The sequence below is a fragment of the Asterias amurensis genome, chromosome 11, assembly GCF_032118995.1.
Source record: "Asterias amurensis chromosome 11, ASM3211899v1".
NCBI lineage: Eukaryota > Metazoa > Echinodermata > Asteroidea > Forcipulatida > Asteriidae > Asterias > Asterias amurensis.
In genome coordinates, this window is record NC_092658.1 from 17,122,677 (window position 1) to 17,136,943 (window position 14,267).

The 14,267-nt window shown below is 41.5% G+C and overlaps 1 protein-coding gene across 2 annotated transcripts in view; it reads right to left on the reverse strand.

The window, feature by feature from the left end:
* Positions 1-14,267, reverse strand: part of LOC139943803 (uncharacterized) — a 62,873-nt gene that overhangs the window by 33,358 nt on the left and 15,248 nt on the right. For both annotated transcript variants that reach the window (XM_071940622.1, XM_071940623.1), the window contains 10 exons: positions 13,407-13,597; positions 11,981-12,116; positions 10,831-11,253; positions 5,930-9,769; positions 5,126-5,288; positions 4,626-4,724; positions 3,573-3,766; positions 2,659-2,853; positions 2,149-2,279; positions 438-651 (listed from right to left, as the gene is read on the reverse strand). In XM_071940622.1, coding sequence (XP_071796723.1) covers positions 438-651; positions 2,149-2,279; positions 2,659-2,853; positions 3,573-3,766; positions 4,626-4,724; positions 5,126-5,288; positions 5,930-9,769; positions 10,831-11,253; positions 11,981-12,116; positions 13,407-13,597 — 5,586 coding nt within the window. The remainder of the gene's footprint in view (positions 1-437; positions 652-2,148; positions 2,280-2,658; positions 2,854-3,572; positions 3,767-4,625; positions 4,725-5,125; positions 5,289-5,929; positions 9,770-10,830; positions 11,254-11,980; positions 12,117-13,406; positions 13,598-14,267) is intronic.

The following is a 14,267-nucleotide window of genomic DNA, read 5'->3' on the forward strand; positions in this document are numbered from 1 at the left end:
AACTAGCTCCTGGTCCCTGTACCCATACTTGCTACGATGAACAAGCCTTCTTCATTTGTGCCCCCAAACTTTGGAACAATCTGCCCATCTTTAAATGTAATTCCCCAACTGTGAACAAGTTCAAAACTAGATTTAAAACTTAACTATTAAAATCATGATTGCTGTTTCTTTGTTGTTAATTCCTATTTTTTTTTCATTGTAAAGCACTTAGAAACACTATGTATGAGGCGCTATACAAATGTTGTATATTACTATTATTTAAGAAGTTTTTTTTTAATGCAGTATTTTCAAAGGACACCAGCTTGTTCTTTTTAGAGGACGAGTGATATATTTCAAAGATATTTTTAATTTAAACTGCCTCTGACGTGACATTATGTTGTTCAAAATTTGGGACATGAAAAGGTGCAAGGAGACAGTGTAAACATCTCTAATCTTACCAGTAGCGGCTGTAGTGGCAGCGATAGTCGTCGCCGTACTGGCCGCAGCGTTTGATGAGGCTATATTCAACATGCCTGCACAGGCAGCGACAATGTTAGCTGCCCCGCCTGCATCACCAGAGGAGATCATTTCCGACATGATACTGCCCTCGCCTGATGTAAGGTTCTTCAGCTTCTCTGTCATGTCGGCGCCACTGAGTGATGGAGCTACCACCTTGTCATTAAGAAGGAAAAAAAACAATCATCTGATCAAAAAAAATTCTGCTTCATTAGATACAACAAATTTAAACAGTTTAAAGACCTGCTTGAACGAAAATGTCAAGTCGTGAACTTTGCTGAATTTCATTTAAACTGTTTTCAATAAATAAGGAAATCGAGTCATATGATTATAAAAAGATTTTAATTGTGTAAAAAAATGATCATTTCATATACCCTTATCCAGCGCTTTTCTGAGAGATTTGCAAAAAGCTCTGTTACGTAATCACTCTCAAAACGTCATAGTTGGGAGCTCCAACTTGTAAAGCCGCTTTGTTGCAGCCTGGAGGTATAACAAAGCAAACTCCCAGACATGACGTCAGCGCGTTGTCATTTGACTTGCACCGTCAACGGCAGAAGTGTTTTTAGTTTTTACAACCTTTAGGTTGGGGCCTGATTTTTTAATCAATAATTACGAAAAATTCAGAAGTGTACACATATCAAAATTACTTTAAAATGGTGAACAAGTGCATTATAAACAAGTTAAAATACCAATTCCGTTAAAAACCGTCTGCTCAAGTAGCTGATGTTTAAACAGCCGCTACATGATAAATCTCAATATTTTAACTATTACCTTTTTGGGGCCAAATAGACATCGTAGATAACGCTTTATAACAAATTTACGATGAAAATTTGCATTTAGTAATAAATAATTAAAGTAAAAAATGCACCTGCTTATCTATGATAATGATATGCAATGACCCCTTGACGTCACTGGCATTATTTCCCAATAGGGTATGTGCACAGTTCTCCAGCTTTGGCCAATTGAGGTGTTCTTTTTTATATCAGATAGCGCCGATTACGCCACAATTCCTTTGTCGCGCGGGTTTGTTTGACCTTAAGGTTTTTCAGTACTTCGGCTTGGAGTTTTATTGTGAGGTAAGAGGTTCGTTATATTTTTTTCTTGTTTCCTATGGACTCCATCGTCTATAAAAATGTAATAACTACATATTTCAGAGCATTCTTTAGCCCCACTTTAAATGGTTTTAATACCTTTTGTAGATCAAGTTTTTGGGCCATGACATAAATCTCTACTCACTGTGAATGAAGAGGTATGTAATATAATTTACCTGTAGAATTTTCAGCTTCATTAGTTGTCAAGTTTTTGAGAAAATAAGTGAAAATCACAAAGCAATGTTTTCATGAGAGTCGCGTAAATCTATTGTACATGCTAAAATAATTTGTGTCATTGTTTCTCATCACCTTAGAAAGTAATATTTTAAGGGACACTTTCTACCATCATTATCTTCAAACAGTGTAATTTATTGTAAATCTGTGGACAATGTGTTTTGTGCGTACAAAAAGTACGTAACACTTTAATGAAAGAAATTCAACAGAATATTTTTTGGGCTTGGAAGAAAATTCTACAAACACCATATCTTTGATGAACATATTATCTACTTCTATTTCATAGTATGCCCTCTCTCTCTCTCGAATTGAATGATCTGTTACTTACCCGCACTCTAAGTTCCAGATCTGAGTAAGACCCAATAAAGTCATCGACTCGAACTAGGATGAAGACTGTGTAATCTTCAGCCTCATAGCCCTGTGGAAAGATAGACGGCTGGGCCATGTAGGGTTTCTCACCTGTGTAACAATAACAAATATTTGAACTTATGTTGCGCTCTCTCCAGGACCAGTCTGTTTGAGGGCGCATAACAAAAACAACGCCAGTAAGAAAATCAAAATTATGAAAATTAATCCATCCGGAAACAATCGAATGCAAAACCAGCAAAAATCCATTAAAAGTTACAGCAAATAACACTCAGTAAAAATTATACAAACATACAAAACAGACTGAAAAATTCCATACAGAAGAAAATTGCACAACTAACATAAAAACTGAGATCCACACACTATAAAGTGTAATTACAGAATCCTCTGTGTGACAATGCCCTAATACTCCGACCCTAGCAGAGCCATTTTTTGAAGACTAAAACTAAAAGCTATCAGAACTGGTATTTACCGCTATACATCCATGTCCAAGAATCAGTCTCTAGTAAACGCTGAGCGAATCTGAAGTTGAGGGGGAGATCGGGGTCTGCCCAATCCTCACAGAAAATGTTGAACTCCGTCTCGAGCGCTGTCCCGTTCTCTGGTAGCATGGTGCAATTACCAACGATGGGACGCTCGTTAGCAAGGATATCCTGGGAGGCCATACCTGAAACGGAGGGTACCATGATGATTAATATAGTATCATCATCTGGGTTTGTGACAACAAAGTAGACATCATTGTTCATTTGACTTTCTTTCACGGAAATTTATGAAGTAATATATTTAACAAAACAAAAATCCAAGCAACTGAGTCTTCAAAAGCCTCTTGGAAATCAGAACAGAGTCAGTCGTACGAATATGAACTGGTAAAATAGTCCACAATGAAAGTGCAATGAATTTGAAGGTTCTTTTATTCACATTGTTGGACCACAAGCAAGAATGACTGAAATTCCTTTCCTGCCTATATGTTCATATATTTCTGTAATAGTTTGTGTACTTTAACTGTTTTTTAAAAGCAATGATTTATTTTCCGTCTTCATTTGTGCCTTGTGCACTTTTACTGTTTTACTTTTTGTCTGCATTTTTTACTAGCTTTCGTGTTGTTGTTAACTACTGGTTCTTTTCAAAACCAACACTACCCAAAAAGAGATATTCACATGGTGTTACCCAAACCTCTCTCACTTAACTAAGTTTCTTGTTGACTTGATATACAAAATGTTCCCAATTCAACCTTTAGCTTCGTATGAAATATATTTAATGAATAAACCATCAACGAATGAGTGAATGAATAAAAAAAGTTACTTCTGTTTGAACATTTTTTCGTTGGAATCAGTTCCACAGTTTGCATATAAAGCCCGCTCACAATGGAGTCATTTAAAAACATACCGAAGTTAGTGAAGTCCGGAGATCGATCACAGTAGATACGGATCCTATATCGTGCCTCATCAGCGAAGAAGCCTGCATCGATTGCCAAGTTGGCCTTGTCATTGCCAGTCCCAGAGAAAGACAGCCAATCATTGGTGTCGATCAGCTGTATGGTGGTCTTAAACCCCTCTATGACGATGCTGTAGATCTCCCACCTATAATCACCGAACCAATAGAAACAAATTTAGTCCAAGAGGAGCCACATAAGGGCCCAATTTCATAAAGCCTGTAAGCAGAAAAGCTTGCTTAGCATGTTTCTTAAAGACAGTGGACACTATTGGTAATTGGTGTGTATCAACATATGCATAAAATAACAAACCTGTGAAAATTTGAGCTTGATTGGTCGTCAGAGTTGCGAGATAACTATGAAAGAAAAAAACACCTTTGTCACACGAAGTTGTGTGCTTTTAGATGCTTGATTTCGAGACCTCAAATTCTAAACTTGAGGTCTCGAAATCAAATTTGTGGAAAATTATTTCTTTCTCGAACACTATGTCACTTCAGAGGGAGCCGTTTCTCACAATGTTTTGTACTATCAACCTCTCCCCATTACTTGTTACCAAGTGAGGTTTTATGCTGATAATTATTTTGAGTAATTACCAATAGTGTCCACTGCCTTTAACAAATATAGGTTACCAGCCTGAGCTGGGGTGCATTGTTCACAGTTGTAATCAAGTACTGTTTCAGTCAATGACAAGTGATCAACCAATGGCAAGTTTAACCGAAACAGTTATTGGTTACGCCTGTGAAAAAAGCACCCCAGAACACCATACAGTTAACATCCATTTCTTGCTTATAGCCAAGAAACTTGCCAACCAGAATTTTCTGATAGAGTGTTTCTATTCTTCCTTTATACTTCCATCAGAAAATAATCTTCTTTTACTACATCTCCCTCATTAACAACATAAATGTGAAAACGATTTTAATAAAATCTTTCCACTAAAATGCATTCTACCCAGCGTCGATATACCTGTCGTACAATAACAAAAAGATGAATAACGTGTTTTTCTTCACCTATAGTACAGGATCATCCCACGTCTCCAGTCCAGATTGGTTGACTCCAGAGCAAAGCGACTGGTTGGATTGAGCTTAGATTTACAGTTGGTCTTACAGCTGTGGAGGGAACAGGGATGAAATATATAATCCTGAAAATTGAATAACGACTTCCTCTGAAGGTCTGGTCATAATAAATGCAAGTCTTTAGTAATACCTCAAGGTGAGGGCTACACTTAACTTTCCCCAGTGGCATGTTGTGACCTACTCCTAGGGCTGAAACAGGGTTATCCCCTTCACAGTCTGTAAGGATGTTGGCATGGGTATCATCCACTAGGGGCCTGGCTGGTAGAGCAGATAGCACAACCTTTCAAACTTTGTTCAGGTTCAGTTCCTTGACCATGGGCACAAGTGTCCTGACCGAGACCCGAACCCACACACTGTTCCTGACAATACCAGCTTGGGTTCTGTGAACAAGACCGCTCGGACACGCCACAAATATGGATTGATTACAGACTAACCTTATCTCCATACGAGGTGGGGAACCGGTGGCCACATAGAGGATCTGTGTGAACTCGGCTCGCCTGGTATCCTTGAATACAACCAGTTTTAATTCATAGACCATCTCTTCATGCATGTAGTATGTATCTATCTCCATCTGGCTGGCTGTCTCATTCAACTTGCCTAGTAAATTCAAAAATTCATATATTTATATGTAATCTTTTTGAAGAGGCCAGACCTTGTACAAGCTTGGGCTTCTTGTTTGCGACCTCCCCATACTATTATTAAGTTCCTTATATTGTACTGTTTAATGGTATGGAAAAAACCTAAACCTGATATAAAAATGTGTAAATAAAAAGAAGCAGAATTTCAACACCTTCACTTAACACTTGCGGATAAAACACACTATTCTATGGACACTCACAGTCATTGTGGCGGCACAGTCAACAGTGACTAGATTTGTCATATTGGGATGGCTTTTCAAACCCTGTCCATCGTTGGTCTTTCTGTGAGCTCGCACATTTCACAGGGATTCTTTTTGCAAATGGGCAGGGCACCCTCTTTCTATTAATCAGGTGCAGTTACATAAAACAAAAGCATCGGCACGCTGAATTTGAGTGGGAACCTTAATTCGGTCCAGTTTCCAACCAAGTCAACACCAAGTTTTTATCTAGGTCACCAAAAAAGTAAGAATAGTTTCGTGTAATATTTAGAAAAAAGACACTTGTTATGTGAGAGTTGACTAACATTTACTTGGCTTCATTTCTTTTTGCAGTAAATAATAGTTTTATTGATTTCTTTCAAAGAAAACAATTTCTTCTTACCTCCAAACCCAGCCATGTCGTATCCATACCGACCGAAGCATCCTCCTACGTCTCCTTTCTCATGGATGAAAGACGCATTCACTCCTCCTTCTTGTAGCATCTCTGTATAGTCCCAATTCCATTCCTGAAACGTCTCATGCTCCCTGCGGCACAGCCACACAAAGCGGATTCCAGATCGATCTGAAGGGTCAACATCCGGATCGTACGTATCCGTGAATCCGTCAATGTCTGCTCTATCGTTCCAGCGGATGATACGCTCCGATCCGCCGGCAATCTTGGCGACGAGAGGAGTAGGCACAACGCGGATCGTGGTCGAGTCTAGGGACTCCACACCACGCTCTCCCCACATGGAGACGTTTAGCTCAAAGCGGTAGACGCCGTACGGAAGAACGAACTGCTTGACGGCCAGCTCCCGGCGAGTGAAACCGGCCATCTCTGTGTTGCCCAACTCAAAGAACTCCGTCTCCTGACCCTGGTCGTCGATCTCATATGACCTCCATGTATACATCGTGTATGGCGTTGACGTACAGTTGATCTTGACATACGAGTAGACGTAAACATCCTTCGAGGCGTAGTACTCACGATTCCCGTCCTCGTCACAGAAAGGGTAATACTGATCACAGTTGTTATTGTCCTTCACTCTTACCTCTGGATAGAAGCAGGGTCCTTTCGTGACTGCAGTCGGCAAGAAAATATTCTGTTCGGAGACCCTGTTGTGTGCCCGGACGACGATCCTGAACTGATTGACCGACAGAAAGACATTGGTGAGGGTGATATTTGGACTTCTCCCGGCCAAGAGTAGACCCTCTAGGTAAGCGTTACTGACCTCCGTGAAGCGCAGAAAGGGGTCTGCAAACTCGTCAGGGTATCTCTCCTCGCATGTTTTGCGGTGTCCCCAGAAGGCGAGGGGGTTAATTTCAGACTGCTGGTCGCGAAAGTCAACAAAGTAGCAGACGTCTGTTCCCACATTTCCTGTGTCAAGCTCAAACTCTATGGTGGTGTTTTTCGAGCGCGGTCCGTGGTCGGAGAGCTCCAAGTCGAAGATGCCTCTCTGTATCACGACGGTTTTGGTCACCACGACCCAGTGGACGGGGTTGGAGACATTGAGGGTGATGGTGTATATCCCTCGCTTCGTATACCACCAGATAGCTCTTGGTTCCGTCGTCTGGACTACCCATGGAGCGTAAGTGGCCGGAGGCTCAGTTGGTGGTGTAGTGGTTGGTGGCGGCAAGGTTGTAATGGGGGGCGCCGGGGTCGGAGGTGCACAAACAGGTGGGATTGTGGTGAAGTTATTGCGGATGACGAGGTCTGCGATTCCGGTCAGAATGTCAGCCTTCAAGCAGTACCTTTCCTTAAGTGCATCAACTAAATCTACAAGTGTAATATTCAGCTCAGGCGAGTCAACATCATCCAGCCAGTTGCTGTAACTCGCATTGGTGAAATTGTTGGTGGTGTTGAAATTGTGCACATCGGAGAAATTAAAGGACCTTGTGTAATTCAAGGTAGCCATTAGGGTCAAATTGTAGAGAAAGTCATCCTCCCCTTGAAAATTGTCATATTTGACGCACAAGTCTCTCTGCGTGACAAGATAAATGGGTGATACTTCACAAACAAGTTCCAATACTGGTGATGCTGTATCGTTAATATCACTACTATTGAAACAGTAGATGGTGGTGCCGTTGCCATCGATTGTGTGACTGTAACCAGTAGAGTTGGTGAGGTTTGAGTTTGTGCCGTTTACCTCAACACAGTACAAATCAGTGGAGTTTCCATCGGTGGAGTTAACCCACATCCCATCGGTTCCATTTAGGGTAACATTCTGCACCACCTCCACATAGGAGCAATTGGGTATTAAAGACGCCTCCATCAATGCTATTTTGTCATCATCTTCTGAGGTGAGCTGATCAACAATGAGGCTGGCCCACTCGCTGTAGAGATACGTGCAAGGTTCAGGCGGGGTGGTTGGTGCCAGAGTAGTGGTAGGCGCTAGAGTAGTTGCTTCCATAGTCCCCATAGTCGAGGGTCCAGGTGTGGCGGTCGCTGGCGGTTCAAAGTAAATATCCCCAAAGTCCCAGGTGTACGTTAACCCTGTACCAGATGCCATCGTCGCCTTCGCAACAATCGCCTCTTCGAGTTTGAAGTAGTTTTTGCCGACGTCGAATCCTTCCAAGTCGAGCGTCTCGTTGCCGGGGGAGTAGTCCCCGTCCATGATCAACTCGTTGTAGTTGATCTCCTTCTCCAGCTGGGTGATTGTCTCATAGATCCAGATGTTATAGACGAGCGTCACATCGCTGACGTAATTCCACATGTGGATGGTGACGTTGTAGTTTCCCCACGTATCGTAGTAGTGGGTCTCGCTCAGGACATGAAGCTGAAAGTCAGTGTTTTTGGAGCTGTCCGCCCTGGCCATGGTCAGGTCGCGAGCCCCGATGAACTCACCGTCGCCAAAGTCAATCTCATAATCAGCATCCGTTGGAAATTTAACGTCGTTGACCAACAGAAGGTGGAAGGTAACGGGGGCGTAGATCTGCGCAACGTAAAGACGCGTCAGCCTTCTGCCGACCCACTCCATGCCCTCCACGGGATACTCCACTATAACTGGGTCTGGCAGAGTGTACAGAACTTCTCCGAGTAAATTGTAGGCCAACAATTCCACATAATACCTGCCCTCATCATTGTATTTGTGCCTGCGTGTCCGTGCCCCTTTCGTTCCGAGACCGACTACATCCCCGTCTTTAAAGTCCCAGGTCCATTTGACTCGAGAGCCCCAGTCAATGGTCGCCGTCAGGACAGCCTTCTGGCCGACTCTCAAATGAGAATTTTTACAGGTCACAACTAGCCCCAGAATCGGCCTCTCCATTTCAATCTCCTTGGTGAAATTCATCCAGCTCACCAGGTTGGAGATGTTGACAAACGTTGAGTAGGGTCCGTAGTCAGCAAGACTTAGGTTATGAACAACCGGGTTAGTTTCAGCTATGGGGAAGTCCTCAACCGGTTCGATTCCATGGGCCAGGAAGTACTCAGTGGTAGCATCGGTTGGCGGCATGGCCTGGTCCCCGTTATACGCATATTCGTAACGGATAGTACCCACCTCCATGTACGGGATGGAGCCCGGTGTGAATACAGTCATGACGACAAACTCCACTGGATTCTGCACCTTGATCTCGATCCAGATCAGCTCATCACTCACAGCGCTGATTGCGTGGATGGTGATATTATAGTCTCGCGCCACTCCAAACTGGTGCCACTCCAGGTAGAAGTCGTTCTGCGATCTGTGCATCTCTTCGTCGATGAATACCTTGGACCAACCGTCATCAGCGTCCATGACTATAGTCAGATCAGAGCCGATCTGCATGTCGAATCGGATGGAAATTGTGGTGAATGGGATGATATACATTTCGGACACTTCCATCTTGAAGTCCTTGATTGCGAACTCTACTTGCACCTCGACCGAATCCGTGATTGGGCCGCTCACCAAGTTCCAAGTAGTCAATTCCAACGTGTAGAAACCACGGTCGTCGTACATGTCTGTTCCAATGACGATGTAGCCCTCTCCGATGACATCATCCATGTGGTACAGCGACTTGTTGGCCAAGTCCAGAGTGTTTCCCGCGAAAGTACCCGTAAAGGACAAGTTGGTGCCAGTGTCAAAACCTACTCCGACGATCTGCGTTTCACCGAATTTCAGCGGAGGCGGATCGACGATGTGGAAGTTTGTAATCTCAATCTGAACCACGGCTGTGGAAGTTATCATTGCCCAGCTGACTCTGTTAGAAGCATTGACAGTCACGGGATAGTAGCCTATACTTTCATAAACAGTATACACACTCCCAGTTAAACCTGAAAATGTGATAAGAAAGAAAAAACAAGATTTAAGGCTATGCATGGTTGAAAATACTAAGTAAGTAGGTTTGCTTTTTGTTCATGCAATGCAAAGAAACAATTTGAAATTTGTGCCTGCCTTGCCACAATAATACTAATAAAAAGGTTATAATACAATGCTAGGGGTGTATCAAAGTGCTCAGAATTTGCCTGCAAGGTATGTGGAGCTACATTTTTGTATTATGAGACCTATTCCTTTACACTTATAGCACCTTGTAATGGTGACACTATATGCAGCAAATCAATTGCGATAAGCACACTGGATTCTTTTACGTGCATTACACAATACACGGGACCAATGGCTTTACGCCCCATCAGAAGGACACGGCAATAATGGTTAAGTGTCTTGCTTTAGGACACAAGTGTCACGATGGGGTCTCAAACCCACACTCTGCTGATCAGAAACACCATGGCCCAAATTCATAGGGCTAGCTGCTTAACTACAAATGGCAATACATAATGCTTACCAGAATAACGTTACCAGCTAAAATACCATGTCACATGAACAATGTGACTGTACACTGCTTTTTTTGCTTAGCATAAAAATGTTAACACCATTCTTTGCTTAAAGACATGGACACTTTGGTAATTGTCAAAGACCAGTCTTCTCACTTGGTGTATCTCAACATATGCATAAAACAACCAACCTGTGAAAATTTGAGCTCAATCGGTCGTCGAAGTTGCGAGATAATAATGAAAAAAAAAAACACCCTTGTCACACGAAGTTGTGTGCTTTCAGATGCTTGATTTCGAGAACTCAAGCTCTAAATCTGAGGTCTCGAAATCAAGTTTGTGGAAAATTACTTCTGTCTCGAAATCTACGTTACTTCAGAGGGAGCTGTTTCTCACAATGTTTTATAGGCCAACAATCAACCTCTCCCCATTGCTTGTTACCAAGTAAGGTATTATGCTAATAGTTATTTTGAGTAATTACCAATAGTTTCCACTGCCTTTAGTAAGCAGCTCTATAAAATTTAGCCCAGAGCACAACACGCTTATTTCATCTTTTTAAAACTTACCGTTGTGTAAAACACTCAGGCGATCTTTCAAATCCCTCGGCGGTTCCCTCGTAGGTCCCTCCACACCACTAACCACATCGACCGTCACATTCACGCATACCCACCGGCCACCAACCGAACCGCCGGTCCCGTTAAGGGAAGAAGATGTCTCGTTACCCATCAATGTCTCGTTACCGAAGGTGCCATTGCCAAATGTACCATTGCTGGAGAGAGAGCTGTTGTCGTCGTCGTCCATTTGGGCATCGTCCACGGTCACGTTGTCCATAACGAACGTACAGTTCAATTCATAGACTGGTGCCACTGTGGTTGTTGGCTCGGGGGGTTCGAAGAGTAGCATCGGTACATCTAATTCCTCATCGTGGAACAAAATGAGCGTAGGTACAATTCCATCCCCTATTTCAATTTCGTAGGTGACATTTGTTCCTAAGTGCATTAACGATTTAAAAAAACATAAATAAGTTAATATCAAAACAGTAGTGATTTCTGTTATATTTCATATCCAAATAGGTTTTTTATACAAAGGTATTAAGGTACAATACAATTTTTTTTTAATGTTTTTCCTGTAAGCATTCTAATTTGAAAAATGGAGTCAAAAATGTTCTTCTCAAAAAATGCCAACCATCATAATAAATCCCCCCAAAAATACACAATTTTGGGAGATACATGTATTTATTTGAATCATTAGATTCTACTTTGAAAACAGGTTTCCAACCACGATCACTTAAAAACAACTCTTTTCAAAGCCCAAAGCGACCTATCCGAATCAGTGTGCTCCTTTCACAATTTCTTTTTAAGTCATTCGAATGTGTGTAGTTCAAAACACTTTCATTAAGTTGGCCCCTTGTAAGAGCAGTCAGGCCCAGAATGACATGGAGAACATGGAGGCCATGGCTTTGGTTGCCCCTGGTCTTGGTCATTGTTGCCCTAGTCTTGGCCTCCGTTGCCCCTGATCTTGGCCTTCGTTGCCCCTGGTCTTGGCCTTGGTGGCCCTTAACAAGAGACCAATGGCTTCAAGATTTTCCAATTGAAGGTCCCTTTGCCAAATGAATATAGCCCTTTCCTCTCAAAGATGAAAATTTCAGGCCTGGGAGTTTAACAAATCATTAAAATATAAAACATTTTGTGTTTTGATTTATGAAAAATATCTCACCTAGATCCATGCCAAAATTGATTACTGTCTCGGAACCAAAGATCTTTGGAGTAATGGGATAATCTGTCCATGTGGATTTAGGTTCAGAATCCTTCCAGTCAAAACCTTGGACCTTATGTTGCAGGACCACATAATGCTACGGAAGAGAGAAAAGAACAAGCTATATAAATCTAAACAATTTCCAGAAACCTAGAGGGGCATAGACACATTTGGTAATTACTCAAAATATATTAACATGAAAAGCTACTTGTTAACCTTCAACGGAGAGTTATTAATAGTATAAACATTGTGTGATACGGCTCCCTCTGAATCAACAAAGTTTTGTAAGAGGTAATTTCTCCCTCAAATATTTGAATCTGAGAATGAATTCAGGCCTGAAGCCTTACTTAGGCATTTCGAAAGCACACACATGTGTGCAACAAGGTTGTATTTTTTTTCCATTCTTTTCTTGTCACTGCGACGACCAATTGAGCCCAAATCACAGATTCGTTACGTGATGCATATGTTGGGATACACCAAGTGACAATACTGGTCTTTGACAATTACCAAATGTTTCCTTCAGACGTTAAGCCATAATATCTGTGTGTTGTTAAAGCATATAAAAAAAACACAGTACACTTAACAAAAAGAGAAAGGAGTTCACCCCTGTGTTCCTGGTTTGATTGGCAGCATTACGACACAGCACCTTGTAAACCAGTACATGGTGCTATAAAGGAATAGATCTCATACTTCTTGATACTCCCCTAGGGGTGTGAATAAAGCGCTGATGTACATGTAACGATCCTTTCGCTCCAGTGCTGGGCGCGGCCATGGGTGCCGCGCGCCACTGCTGCGGTGTCTTTGTGACTAATTTTGTGCACAAACACATGATAAAATCATTTTCCTTTTCACTTTTTGGGGAAATTGAATGTCTTCCTCGACAATCTATACAATTTCCCGGCTGCATGATATATAATGATGTAAGTCTACATTCTTGATAATTTCTTTTAAATTAAGCTCAAAATAAAATACTGAAATTCTGACAAAATGTAATGCATTACATGTATAGCGACTTTTATGCAGTTTACATGTCTTTTTCCCCTAAATCACCTAAGACAATCACCGTTTTTAAGATGATTTGGTTTCTCAGCTGCAAATATTTGTTGTCAGTGATCTTCATTAGTACACATATACATGTATCATGTCCTGGCAAGGAAATTGTGTAAGTCGTTGAGGAAAACATTAAATTTCCATAAAGAGTGAAAAGGAACATGATTTCCTCATGTCTTTGTGCACAAAACTAGGCACATGTACACCGCAGCAGTGGCGCGCGGAGCTCAACACTTGTGCACCTGGTGTGCGCCTAAATTTGTCTATAAGAACCAAGTTTAATAATATGGTGTTTTGAAAAGATGATGGTAAACAGAGCAGCACACAACCCACCCACCTCATATATATCTTGGCTGATGTCATTATAAGCCCTCAGAGTAATGTTATAAACTCCATCATCCATCCACGTATAGTTGGCATAGTTGTCCTGCGAGACGTACTCGTCCCCGTTGCCAAAGAACCAGTGGTATGTAACCTCTGTCCCAAGATGTGCGTTGATGGTGAGCCTTTGTTGCTCGGTTACCACGGCTACAATCAACAAGACACAAAGATTCAATCAGTTTTAAAGTAAAGATTTAGTAAAGACTTATAGTTTAATTGTTTGTTTGATAAAGCCATTTCTTCTTTCAAGAATAAAAACTTTCAGTAGTATCTGAAAGTCTGTTGATGTCATGGCCATCATGTAGTTTTCAGTATAATAACAATACATTTCTGTTTATAACAATATGTATGTATCGTAAACAAAATTATATTTGTGATGCAATTATGGTAGCAATTTCAACCAGTATATGTGGCAAATAAAGTAACACTCAAACATTTAAAAATGATTTAATACTGTATTTAAAAAAACGATTATTCATATATGAATGGAAGACATACATGTATGAGCATTTTTAACAAGAAGTTTGTACAGTTGGGAGGTGATGTATTGACCCCTTGCACGTGCATCACACGCGGCGACTGATGCCACGCTCACCATGTTGGTGGGCAAGTTAGGTTTACGTGTATTAACGCCGCGTCGCCTAAAATGCGCACTTCACTGCATAACGCACAGCATACTCTATGCATAGAGTTATATATGAAAACGCACAGTGAAATTCAAATTGCCCACCAGTATGGCGCTTTTCAAGATTTTTTTGATGATGACGTCAGGTGAAATGGGTCAATACTAGTCTGTAGCAGTTTTTACTAGACAATG